At 38.1% G+C, this 13,923-nt stretch overlaps 1 protein-coding gene across 1 annotated transcript; it reads left to right on the top strand.

The window, feature by feature from the left end:
- Positions 1-1,333: 1,333 nt before the first annotated feature.
- On the top strand, positions 1,334-13,454 carry LOC142384869 (uncharacterized). The gene is made up of 12 exons (XM_075471178.1): positions 1,334-1,436; positions 1,540-1,643; positions 1,745-2,017; positions 2,216-2,309; positions 2,410-2,477; positions 2,583-2,801; positions 2,900-2,959; positions 3,039-3,158; positions 3,245-3,307; positions 3,394-3,459; positions 3,608-3,687; positions 13,265-13,454. The coding sequence occupies exons 1-12, from the start codon at positions 1,334-1,336 to the stop codon at positions 13,452-13,454; spliced, it is 1,440 nt and encodes a 479-aa protein (XP_075327293.1).
- The last annotated feature ends 469 nt before the right edge of the window (positions 13,455-13,923 follow it).

Raw genomic sequence — 13,923 nt, 5'->3', positions numbered from 1 at the left:
ACGGGGCGCTGTACTACGACGATTTTCAATACAGTCTGTTCACTTTTCTTCGGTTGAAATTAAAAAGGATTTTGTTTTATTGATAATTGTGTAGCAAATGTAGACGGTATTTAAATTACATGCGTTTTTAAGGAGAACTCCGGTATTTTCAACATTAAGCCTCATTTCTGAGAGAAGGAAGACATGTTTGTAGTTCACTCGCACTGGAAATGCAATACACCTAGCAGCATTTCTGGTGCGAGAGAACTACAAACATGGCCTACATCAAAAAAGCGCTGAGGGGGGTTTTAAAACATTGCAGACGACTCAGAAAAGAGGCTTAATGTTGAAAATACCAGAGTTTTCTTTTAATAAGCCGCAAAGGTGTGTTGTGTTTTTTTTTTTTTCTTTTTTTTTTGTGCTGCTGTTTTAAAAATAAGTGACTGGTTTTGATAAGCTATTTAAACTAAAGGCTGATTCATACCTCTTAAAGCTGCCGTGGGCAACCTTTATTTAGTCATATTAGCTTGAACTGTTTTGGGATTCTGGAAGTAGAATATTAAATGGACTGTTTAGGAAAATTCCCGAATTCTGTAGCTTTCTCTAAAGCCTGTAATCATGCTTGCAAAAATCGAGCGCTCCCGGCTGTTTTTAACCAGTCACGTTAGGTTTATTATTTCTCTATTATCTGAGCAGAACAGTCACCAACCACGTGTTCCAAGCTGAGCGTGAGTCTGCCCCTAGCTTGTGTGCGCGCACACTGGTGTGAACTCACGTGCACAACCTCGTCCACAGATGGGGAGTGACCTGAAAGTCGGAAAATTCGAAATTAAACAACTTTCAGGTCCTTCCCCCTCTGTGGACGAGTTTGTGCACGTGAGTTCACACCAGTTAGCGCGCACACACCAGGGGGCTTGCAAGGGCTTGCATTGTTTTGTTTCATGTTTGGAATGATCAATAGAGAGCAGAGGAGCTTGGTTTTATCTGTTATACTATTAAATATATATATTAAAACTTTTATACTTGTTAAAAGTATCATGATATCATAAGTTGGAGAGTGCAGTCCTAGTTAAATTTTTTTTTTCATGTTTATCCATGAGGATTGAATGTTCCTTTTCAATGGTTTTATGTATTTACTGGCTTTCACTGTGCAGAAAACTTTCAAATCAATTGCAGTCAACTTAACATTACTGCTTACTTTCATAATTAGGATAAATGGTAGTATTTGCTCTTGTAAATATATGTATTTTTAACAGATTTTAGTAGTTGTCTTTTTGTATATTGTCTTCTCATCATTGAGAATGTGCTGTAATCCCTTATGTTTTTGTCATATTTCTCTAATGTCAATTTGCAGATGCCACGAACTAGTCGTAGATCTCAAGCTGCTCGTCGCCGTGCTGAGGCTTCGCCTGTTCAGCGCATTGGCGTACCAACGCCATCCAGTGACTTTGTTGGCCGTGAGTATCATTTATATATTATTAAAGAATGGAGAGTATTTGTATATTCTGTGTGCTAATATATATTGTTTTCAGTGATTAATATATATCTTTTCCTTTATAGGCCGCGGAACTGGGCGGCGACACAAAGCGAACGAATGGCCAATCAGCGAGCATACTGGGCGTCGTCACAAGCTGGTCATTCCGGATGGGAGCCTTGATAAGAAAGTATGAAAATTTTCATGCTATTCAAATATACAATGTAGAAATGGATTGCTTATTGTCAGTTTGCTATAATTTGTCTTTTTTTTTTTTTTTTCCTCCCATAGCTGGTTCTTGTTATCGGGGCGTCCCATTTGCGGTCCTTGGCAGATGGCATTGTTAAAATGCAAGGAGGTTTCATATCTTTTGGCTTCATGTCGACTCCAGGGGCTGACGCAGATCAGCTGCGCAAGGAGGTTGAGAAGGTCGTACTTCCTCGTCGTCCTGACGCTATTTGCGTTTTTGCTCCATCCAACAACCTCACGTCCAGCATCAACCACCAAGAGGCAGGACGGGCCTTTAAGTTGTACCTTGAGGCAGTTCGTGAGCACTGCACTAAGGTGTGTTATTTTATTTTCAAGTCAAGTTTATTTATATAGCGCATTTCAGACACAAGTGCAATTCAATGTGCTTCACATTAAAAAAGGAATAAGAAGAATAAACGTAACAAGAGAGAAATAAAAAAACTTAAAACACCAAGCATCAGTAGTTGATGTATTTGTAAATAAAGTAATTTGATAATGCAATTCTTCCTCTAGGTGTTCTGTATCGGTATGATTCCACGCTTGACGGAATCCATGGAGAAACAGGAGCTATTCCAGCAGGAGTATCATCGTGTTTCGGCAAATCTAAGTATGGAGTAAAATAATTCTGAGTTCATTTCCAGTATTTTGATGGCAGTTGTCTTTGGTGAAAAGGATGTTTGTATAATTATACATATTTTTCTTTTCAGAGATGCCGTTTTATTCCATTGCCGAGGACTTCCCCCTAAGTCGCGTCGATCTGTGGAGTTATGATGGAGTAAGTACAATCTTATTCTGAAGTTAGAAAGTGGTGAGAATTTATATTCAATACTTATTTTACTTGTCTGTTTTGCTGATTTATATACCTTTTATTTTGGTTTAGATTCACCTTGACGACAACAAGGGGATGCGCATCCTCAGTGATCGCATTTGGGTGTTTGCGCATCAGTTCCTGGAGCTGTCTGCACCCAAGCCACTGGCCACGAGTCAGGCAGCTGCCCCGTATAAGCCGAGGTATGTGCCACGTCTGGTTGTGAAGGGAGTGGAACGAGTCCCACGTCCACCGCCTCCAGAGTGGACAACCGTGAGATACGGCAGGAAGGTAAGGAAGCTTGTTGTTCCCAATGTACTTTTATGCAAGGATGGGATTTAAGTTGGTGTGTAATGTTCTGAAATGGCTTTTGTGTGTTCTTTTTATAGAGGAGCCATTCGGGGGAATCTGACTCTGATTCACCCAAGGAAAGGGTGGTTCCTGATAAGGTGAGTGTTTCACAACCACTTGTTGTAAAGCATTTTTAATGTGATTAGTATATTCATTATTTCAATTTTTGTGTAACAGATTGCTACTCCAGTTTTGAAGGAGTGTTACATCCCTCTGAATCCTGTTCGTTTTTCACCTGAGTTGTTGGTTGCCATGGAAAAAGTTTCTCCAGTGGCAGATGTTCACACAGGCATCGAGGTAAGTTGCAGCAAAGTGTATTTAAAAACAGTCTCAGTATTGTCATTTAGAAAAGACACAGATCTGACATGTTGTTTGTGTTATAGATGAAGCCTGTGGAACGTCTCAAGAAACCAGCTGTCTTAAGGACCAGGCGTGTGAGACAGCAGGTTTGTAAAACCTTAAACGAGTTAACTTTTCAGAACTTCAATGAGGATAATTGTTCATAATTAATTTATTTGTCTTTGTCTTTCAGGTTTCAGCCACACCGAGCGTAACTCCTGCCGCTGTTGGTGTGGGGCTTGTGTCTGTGAAGAAGAATGTAAGTGTGGTCCATATTTAGCTTTTTATTATGTTAAATATGTAAGTAATATGAAACCATAAAGTGTATTACTGAAAACACTTGGTCTAAATTATTTGGAATCTTGGTTTAAATTCAGATGAGTTAATGTAATGATTTTGTTTTATAGGTTGAGGCAACATCCAAACAGGTGGATGTCTGCGATGTGGTGCGTTCTCCCCATCCTCGGGAGGCGTTCGACTGTCCTGGGTTGGTGTCTGTCTGTCCGTCCGAGCTCGTTTCTGACCGGGAGGTTTGTATAACAACATTTTTGGTAGTAAATATAAAGAAATGAATACAAATGAAAGAAATTATGTTTTCTAATGTCGTTGTAGATGCTTGAGGTGTCGGTGGATTTCGAGTGCAGCCAAACAAGAGGTCAGTGTGTTAACTCCAGTTCTTGCAGGTGTTCAGAGCGGTTCCCCCCTTCTCTTATTTTAGGAACAGTTAGTCATAGTAATCAGTCTGTTAGCAATATTTTAATGTCCAGTAGTGTTGTAGCAGCTATAAAACACCAAACTTCTCCAATTTGCACTTGGAAATCATCAGATGTTGATGCAGTTGATGCGGAAGGTCAGAAGTTGGCAGAATATCTTGATACAGAAAGACCTCAGAGAGGCACAAAGCCAGAGTTTTGCAAGTTGGTGGAGCGACAAAGTATTTTTGGTAAAAAATGGAAAGTACTAATTGGGGGTACTACATATGGTCAATTTAATTTGAATCTGGAGGAGGAATTTAGTGAGAAGTTACAGATGTATTTGTTGAGAAATGGAATGTGCATTCTTAATCTTGAGGGTTCATGTAGCTTGGTTATCCATCATGAATCTTACTTTGTCATTGTAGACTATGGAATAAGAAATTTACAGGGGTTGGCGTCAGAAACGGGTACATCTGTAGTGGTATTTAACACTTGCTTCAATGATTTAATGATTCACATTATGAATCTTCGGAAATCATTAAATGCGACGGAGTATGGCATGTCTGCGATTTCTGTACAACAGAGTAGCTTTGGTTTAGAAGCATGTACCACAGTCATTACTGACACGCAGGTCACAGACGAACGTCATGGTGCCAGTTCAAGTAGTCAGCAATCAGTTAGAGGATCATTCCATCAGGGCGATGATCGGTTTAAGTACGGAGGACTGCAGTGTGCAGCTGTGACTCTTGTTGCTTTAGCAAAGCACAAGATGGATAGTGTTTTTTCATGGCATTCTGACACATTGGATAATGTTGTTGTCAGAGGTGACGCCTTGTACACTTATTTGCGGGACAACAATCTGATTAGTGGTAGGAAGGAAACGCTTTGTGTTTTAGACTTGCCGAAGCAGGTTGATATTGAGGGGTGTACTTTAGATGTGATGTATGGAGAGTTTGTTGCTGGACATGTAGATGTTTTCCAGAGTGAGTTTATAGATTCTGGTGCGCACACTACTCTCCGTGAAGGATTGCAAAAGATGTGCGCCACATATGAAACTTGTGTTCTGACTATAAATGGAAGTACCTGCGCTCTTATGAGTCAGAATGGAAAGTATGCCGTTGTAGATTCCCATGCACGTGATTGTAATGGAATGGTAAGTGTTTCAGGGAAAAGCAACGTTTTGTATTTAAACAGCTTTGATGATCTTTTGAATTATATTGAGAGATATGCTAGGCAAAAGAGAACCAGTCCCAAGGAATTTGAAATTAGTGGTGTGCAAATTGACATGCACAGAAATGAGACTTCATTTAGTCCAGTTGGCAGTAATTTGTTAAAACATGTCTCTGTTCAGGAAGTCTTGTGTACAGATAAATCTAGAGGGCAAAAGAAGCCTCAGAGTAGTACATCTTGTAAAAAGATACAAGAAACTCATGAAGATCTTGTAACTTCAGATGTGTTTGTCACCAATGTGAGGACTAGAGCGTTAAAGTTTAATCCTCTTTCAAAAGTGGTGTCAGAAGCTGTTTGCAAACACTTGAACGTAGAATGCGAGAAAGGTGAGTCATCATCTGACTTGGTTGGGGACTTGGGGATCCCATGCAAGGTGGAACCCATCGTCGGGGACGGAAACTGTTTTTTCCGGGCTGTTAGTCAGGCTGTAAGTGGGACTCAGAAATGGCACAGGAAAATTAGACTTGCCGTAGTGAAACAGTTAGAAAGGAATCCTCAAATGTATTGTAACATTTTGAGAAATGAAAATTCCTCTATAAATGAGTATATTAAAAGATCAAGGATGCAATATGTTGGATCCTGGGCAACTGAAGTGGAAATTCAAGCTGCAGCAGACTGTTTGGGTGTGAACATAGTTACATATTATATTGATAAATGGCTTGAATATAAATGTACTGCTGGTCAGTTCTCAAATCAGTGTGTGTATCTACAAAATATTCATGGTAACCATTACGAGACAGTTGTTTGTGTTAAGCAAACACAACATTGTTATGGTTACTGTAAGGAAAGGGTCTCCATTTCTGAAGGGTATAGTGTTCGAAATAAGACAACAAATGAACCTAATGTTGTCTTAGAAAGTACAAAAACTGCAAACAGTTATGTACTGGATGATGATAGTGTCATTATTCATAATGGTAATAAACATTTGTCATTTAATCCTGTGTGTACAGATGTTTCCAAAGCTTTGTGCAACAAGTATAATATTACGTTTGTGAAACAGGACACACAAGGATCCACGGCTTCTGGGCCTTTGGGGAGTGTGTGTAAGACTGAAGAGATTGTAAAAGATGGTAACAGTTTTTTCAGATCAGTGTCTCAAGTAGTAAGCGGTTCCCAGAAGAGTCATCGCAGAGTACGACTGGCTGCTGTTTCTTATTTGGAGAAGAACAAAGAGGGTAAACGGTTGATTGGTAAAGGATTTTCTTCTGTGTCTGACTATGTTAAGAAGTCCTGTATGAAGTATGTCGGACATGAAGCTTCTGAAATAGAAATACAGGCAACTGCAAATGCATTGGGGGTGAATTTGTATGTGCATAATGGCAAGGAATGGGTAAAATATGGGTGTACATGCTCCATTGGTATTAATGAAGGAATTTATCTGAAATGTGACGGTTGTCATTTTGAGGTTATTACTTGTGTCTTGCAGGGTGATCAAGAGTTTTGCTATGGTTTCTGTAAAGTTAATGATGTATCAGACACACCATACAAGTGGAGAAGAAAATTAAAAAAAACAAATGACAGCACAGAAACAACTGGTTCAAATACTTGTTCTAGACATTTAAAGAAGAAAGTTGCGTTTAAAAAAGTGATGGATTACCAGCAAGATTTAGAATATAAAGACAAGATGAAATTGAAAAGTAAAGCAATGTATTGTACAAAAATCTCTTATAAAGAGAAAAAGATTGCAGACTTAAAAAGAAAGTACAGGGAAGTTAGGTTGCATAGAGAAAAAGTAAAGGCATTGTTGAGATTGAAATATCAATTTGATATATTATATCAACAGAAGAAAAAAGAGCTTAGTAAAGAAAAATATAAAAATGATTTGGTGTATCAAGAGAAACGTAAGATTTTGAGTAAAAAAATATATAAAAAAGATTTACTGTATCAAGAGAAACTTAAGACTTTGTGTAGAGAAAAATATAAATATGATTTAGTGTATCAAGAGAAACGTAAGACTTTGTATAAAGAAAAATATAAATATAATTTAGTGTATCAAGAGAAACTTAAGACTTGGGGTAAAGAAAAATATAAATATAATTTAGTGTATCAAGAGAAACTTAAGACTTCAAGTAAAGAAAAATATAAATTTAATTTGGTGCATAAAGAAAATGTAAAAAAGATGAGTAAAGACAAATATGAATTTAATTTGGTGCATAAAGAAAATGTAAAGGCAATGAGTAAGAAGAAATTTAAGGTCAATTTGCAGCACAGGCACAAATTAAAAGAGATTGGTAGAAGAAGGTATCATGGTAACATGGAACATAAGAAAAAGGTTTCAGTACGTGTGAAATTAAATCAACAGCAACGTAAGGAAATGTTAAAAGAAATTGACTTTGTTATCAAAGAGTTTTTGGATAAGGTTAAAGATGGGCCAGATTTTGTCTGCTGTGTCTGTCATAGACTGCTGTTTAGACATCAAGTATTAGTTTGTAAGAAAGATTTCTATTCCAAAAGTCAATCTAGTGCTATAATTGCAGCAAAATGCATTCTTGAAGATTATGTGCACAAATGTGACAATAGTTGTGATGTGCAATGTAAATTGACAGAGTCATCCAGAGGTAAACTGATGATTTGTTATACCTGTCATTACAAGATGAGCAAAGGTGTAATGCCACCAGAAAGTGTGACCAACAATTTAAACGTTGATATTATCCCTCCACAATTGGCTTGTCTAAATAGTTTAGAACAGCATTTAATAGCTTTACATATACCATTCATGAAAATGTTGGCTTTACCCAAAGGGGGACAAAATGGTGTACATGGACCAGTGACTTGTGTTCCAGCAAATATTGTTGAAACATGTAATGTATTGCCTCGTAGTAATATGGAAGGATCTTTGCTTGCTGTAAAATTAAAGCGTAAATTAACTTACAAAGGTCATTATAAGTATCAGTTTGTTGATACTTTGCATGTACAGGAAGCACTTAAGTATTTAAAACAGTTTAACAAATATTATAAAGATATAGATTTTAATGAGAATTGGATCAATGAGTTTTGTAGAGATGAAGATGATGTAGTGGAGAAAGATGTCATTCCTGATATTTCTGAAAAAGAATTGGAGGAGACTGAAGAGCTGTTGCACGATCGACAGCAGCATTGCATGTTTCAAGACACATGTCTCATGCCTGTTGACATAGGCCAGGAAGCTTTGGATCAGTATTTGGATAACATTTTAAATGTTGCTCCTGGTGAAGGTAATAATCCAGTGAAATTATTAAGTGATCCAGAAAATGAAGCCAAGTGCTTCCCTGGTTTGTTTCCATCTGGACAAAATACTTACCATGCAAACAGGTCACATCGTTTAACATTGTTTCGGTATTTTAACAACAGGCTTTTACATGCAGATGGTAGATTTTCATCCAACGTTGAATATATATTTTATGCACAGTACATGTCTGAATTGGAACAGGTTATTTCTAATGTGTCAGTAGCATTGCGTAAAGGGCAATGTGGTAAATCCCAGAATTTGGGTGACTTGTTGAAAAACGAGGAGTCTTTAAAGAAGTTGTTAGAGTTTGATGATGGCTATCGGTTCCTAAAACCCATTAGAGGGACTCCAGCGTTTTGGCAGTCTGCAAAACGTGACATCCTAGCCTGTGTTAAACAGCTGGGTAAGCCTACTTGGTTTGCGTCGTTTTCATCAGCAGATATGAGATGGACTAATCTTTTATATACCCTTTTGAAACAGGATGGGCGAACAGAGACGGCTGAGCAATTGGAATGGGCAGATAAATGTGAACTGTTGCGTCGAAATCCTGTGACTGCTGCCAGGATGTTTGATTTTCGATGGCATGTTTTCTTAAGAGAAGTTCTCATGTCTCCTGCTAATCCCATTGGTAAAGTCGTTGACTATTATTATCGTGTCGAGTTTCAGCAACGTGGTTCCCCTCATTGTCATTGCCTTTTCTGGATTTCTGGGGCTCCAATCCTAGATCAAAACACAGATGAGGAAGTTGTGGAATTTATAGATAAGTATATTACATGCGAACTTCCATCTGAGGACGAACCATTGTTTGAAGTGGTTACATCTGTTCAGCAGCATTCAAAACATCACTCAAAAACATGTAAAAAGAAAAATACAGTTTGTCGTTTTAACTTTCCCCGACCTGCATCGAGCAGAACGTTTATTTGTCGTAGTGAAAAAGATAAGGATAAGACTTGTACATGTAATTTGGATAAATCAAGCAGCAATGTACAGTGTGCCTGTGCAAGTAAAGAGGCTATGGCTCAAAATCAGGCAAAGGAGATTCTAAGTAAAGTGAAGAGTCTCCTTGCAGATGAAATGTGTCCCTATAGGACTGTAGAAGAAATTTTTAGAAGACTGGGTATAAACCAAGAAATATTTGAAAAGGTCTACAAACGAGTTAGTCGACATACACATGTAGTTTTGAAAAGAGAGATTAATGAAATTTGGATTAATCAATATAGCCCGCCGCTGTTAAAAGCATGGAATGCTAATCTCGATATTCAATATTGTGTAGATGCATATGCTTGTTGTGTTTACATAGTTTCTTATATGTCAAAAAGTGAGAGAGAAATTGGCCTCATGCTAGGAAATGCCCAGAGAGAAGCATCCAGAGATGGCAATGTTAGTGCTAAAGAAGCGTTAAAGAAGCTTGGTAGTGTATATCTACATAATCGGGACGTCTGTGCTCAGGAAGCGGTGTATCGACTAACCAGTATGCATTTAAAGGAGTGTTCTAGGAAGGTTGTTTTTATTCCAACTGGTGACAACATTGTGAAAATGAGTTTACCTATTTCTGTTTTGAGACAGAAGGCGGCTACAAATGATCTTAGTTCAGAGGAAATGTGGATGACTGGTTTGGTTGATCGTTATAAAAATCGTCCAAAAGATGATATTTTTAACGATATGTGCATTGCAAAGTTTGCATCTGACTATCGGGTTCTGTCCAAGAACGAAAAATGTAAATCTGCTGTCAAGTTGAATAATGGTTTAGGTTTTGTGGCCAAAAGAAGTCGAACACAACCATCAGTTGTTCGTTATGCGCGTTTTTCAGAGACCAAAGATCCAGAAAAATTTTATCAAAGCATAATGCAATTATTTCTGCCGTATCGCGTTGATGGTGATCTGAAGCCTCCAGGTTGTGAAAGATTTGAACAATTTTATAGACTTGGTGTGGTTAAATTTATTGATGGAACCAAACATTTAGTGAAGTCTGTCGTAGATTTAAATAGAAGTGAATTCGAAGTGGAATCTTTTAACCTGGAGGCAGCAGATCAGGTGGTTGGCGACGTACTACTTGAAAATGCATGGTGTGAGTTGTGTCCTGAAGTGGAGATGGAACGGTTGGAGGGTGTGGAAGGAATGAAAGAAATAAAAGCAATGCTGAGTGATGAAAAAGAACACATCCCAGATTTAAGTTCATCTTCCAAGGGAAATGCATTTGAGAAGAAAAGCATGCTGAGTAGAATCGAAGGCTTAGCATTAATTAGATCTTTGAATGAAAGACAGTTGTCTGTTTTTTACCAAATCAGGCAATGGTGTTTAGACAAGGTAAATGGAAAAAATCCTGAACCGTTACACATTTTAATTACAGGAGGTGCAGGCACAGGTAAAAGTCATTTGATCAGAGCAATTGAATATGAATCAAAACGATTATTGTCACCAATGTGTCAATACACTGACAACACACCTGTTTTATTGACTGCTCCTACAGGTATTGCTGCATATAATTTGGAAGCAACAACAATTCACACAACATTTTCTATTGGAATTGATGTACGCTTACCGTACACTCCTTTGGGAGAAGAGAAGCTCAATTCATTGCGTCTAAAATATAGTGATGTACATATTCTCATCATAGATGAAATATCAATGGTAGATCACAATTTGCTATCATATGTGCATGGTAGATTGCGGCAGATCAAACAAACGGGAAACTTGGGCTCATTTGGAAACATTAGTGTAGTGGCAGTTGGAGATTTCTTCCAGTTACCTCCTGTCAAAGGCAAACCGTTGTATTGTGATGGAGTTGGCAGCAACTTGTGGTCTGATTTATTTAAAGTTGTAGAACTAACGGAAATAGTTCGGCAAAAAGATTTAGTGTTTTCCCAGCTGTTAAACCGGATGAGGACTCGTTCCAAAGAGACCCCTATGCTACCTGGTGACATAAACGTTTTAAAAGTTTGTGAAACGGGTGAGGTCAGCTCAGCCTTGCATATATTTGCAACAAATGAACAAGTAAATGAGCATAATATGAAACAGTTGTTTGAGAGTTGCCCAGAATATGTGAAAATTGAGGCACAGGATTCTGTAAACGATAAAAAAACAGGCAAATTGCGGTTGTTGCAAGGGAGTCACACTAAAGCTTTACATACCGGTTTGTCAGAGGTTCTGTTGCTGGGTAAGGGTGCACGCGTTATGCTGTGTAAAAACGTGGATGTCGGGGATGGTTTAGTTAACGGTGTTTGTGGCACTGTGACAGATATCATAACACCAGAAAAGGACAAGTTTCCTAAATTGGTTTATGTTAGATTTGATGACGATCGTGTAGGCATCCACAGAAGGAAAACATGTGTGTATGGGTCTTCGGATGTCGTTGGTTCCACACCTATTGTACCAGAGGAGGAAAGAGCCACTGTTAAAGGTGGATTGCGACGACAATTTCCACTGAAATTGGCGTGGGCCTGTACGGTACACAAAGTACAAGGCTTAACCGTAGACAAAGCTGTTGTTTGTCTAAAGAAAATCTTTGCACCTGGTCAAGCTTATGTTGCTCTAAGCAGAGTTAGGAGTCTTTCAGGTTTGACCATTCAAGACTTTGATGAAAAAAGGATTTATTGTAAGGATGAAATTACAGTTGCTATCCAGAGTATGAATCCCCTTTTGATGTGTGGACCTACACAGTTCAGCAGATTTCACACATCTGCTTTTACTGTGTTCTTAATGAACGTCCAAAGTTTAAATAGACATGTTAAGGATTTAGCTTTTTGTACTCAGCAATGGAAACCTAAATGTATTGCTGTAACAGAAACATGGATTCTTGAACCTCAAGCTGATACGGTAAAGATTGATGGTTACAGTTTCAACAACTGTCCCCGACGTTTATCGTATGATGGTACCCAGCCATCGTTAATTGGGTTGCAAGACCAACAACATGGCGGTGTTGGCATGTATACTGCAGATGGTGTGGAATATGAAGTTTTAAAGCCACCACAAATCAATTTAGAGTGTTTAATTTATAACTTTTTGCATTTGAACATCAAAATGGTTGTAATATATCGCTCACCACAGTATCCTCTGTCATTATTTAAAACCAATTTGGTAAAGATGCTTGACTGGCTGGAGAATATGGCAACTGGAACAATAGTATTAATGGGAGATTTTAATGATGATATTCTAAAGTCATCAACTATCTTAAATTGTGTTAAAACCAGAGGATATGTGCAAATAGTACAGGAAGCAACTACTGAAAGGGGTAGTTTAATAGATCACATCTATGTTAAATCAGATGTTTATGAGGGAGAAGCAGTGGTAATCCCAACATATTTTAGTGATCATGAAGGAATTCTGTGTGGTTTTAAGCTGATTTAGTTATTTAATGAAATAATTATTTGTTTTAGTTTTTGAAGTGCAGATGGAGAGTATATTTGGGGGGGAAGTATTTATTTATTTATTTTTTTTAACTAATCAAAACCCTCCGAGCAACATAACAAAGTTACACAGAACCAGGGAAACAACACAACACCAGAACAGGGACAAACGACAGCTAGCACTGATAAACAAGGTGGCCTCGGCCTACCATTGCACACTGTACATAAAAATCCACAAACATTCTCATGGAGCTTAACAACTCCATTGCACACAGCACATAAACGAACAACACCGGAGTGTGGTTTTAAACTGATTTAGTTATTTAATGAAATAATTATTTGTTTTAGTTTTTGAAGTACAGATGAGAGTATATTGGGGGGGAGAAGAGTATTTTTGTACATGTTATTTATATAACTATTAGTTATTTTAAATGAAGTGTATGTTTTCTGTATATTTTACAAGGTTTAAAAAATGACAATTCTGAATCCCAAGAAGTTGAACGATGTGACAGCTCACAGGCAAGAGGGGGATTGTCCGCCACGATTTGCCTGTGTGACCTGCCCCGTCTCTTTCCTGTCCCAAAGGGGGCTCTCACTTCACATCAGGAGGAAGCATCCCAATGCATACTTCTGTGCACGGAAGGAGCTGCCGCTCAGTAAGTTAGGACTGAAGATGAAGGCAGAGACTAAGATGGGTGAGGATGCAGACCGTGAGGCTGCAACCTTGCAGGAACTAATAGTGGCCCTTCCGCCTGTCCCGGAGGTGGCGCATTAGCAAAGTGCTTGTGAGAATGCTAAGCGCTTTAATTACCTATGTTATGAAATTTGCATAAAATTTGTGTTCTATTTAACAGTAAACAAAAGTCTTTATTGTGTAAAGGTTTCGTTTCTTGCATTAAGACGGCATTTATTTAACTTGCACAGAAATATATTTGAAAGTAGTGATAAACATCTATTAATATAATTTAACATACAGAAATTAGCATGCTGTTCTTAATGCAAGTTTTGCTTTACCTTGTCATATAGCATTAAAAAAAGCAAAAGGCAATGGTATTGGTACTCCCACTTGTGGGACGGGGTTCAAATCCCTGTGTTGCCCTGCTGATTTGTGCTGACAAGTTTGAACAAATTTTGATGACAAGTAGAAAACCTTTAAACTCTGGACAGGCAAAGTGTGCGTTCAAAGATGTTTTGTGCCAATGTAAAGAAGTTATGAGAAACATGAGCATAATAGAAATTCTTGT

This window comes from Odontesthes bonariensis, chromosome 7 (genome assembly GCF_027942865.1).
Source record: "Odontesthes bonariensis isolate fOdoBon6 chromosome 7, fOdoBon6.hap1, whole genome shotgun sequence".
Classification (NCBI taxonomy): domain Eukaryota; kingdom Metazoa; phylum Chordata; class Actinopteri; order Atheriniformes; family Atherinopsidae; genus Odontesthes; species Odontesthes bonariensis.
The sequence above is the reverse complement of the archived record's forward strand: the minus strand, read 5'-3'. Positions and strand labels throughout refer to the sequence as shown.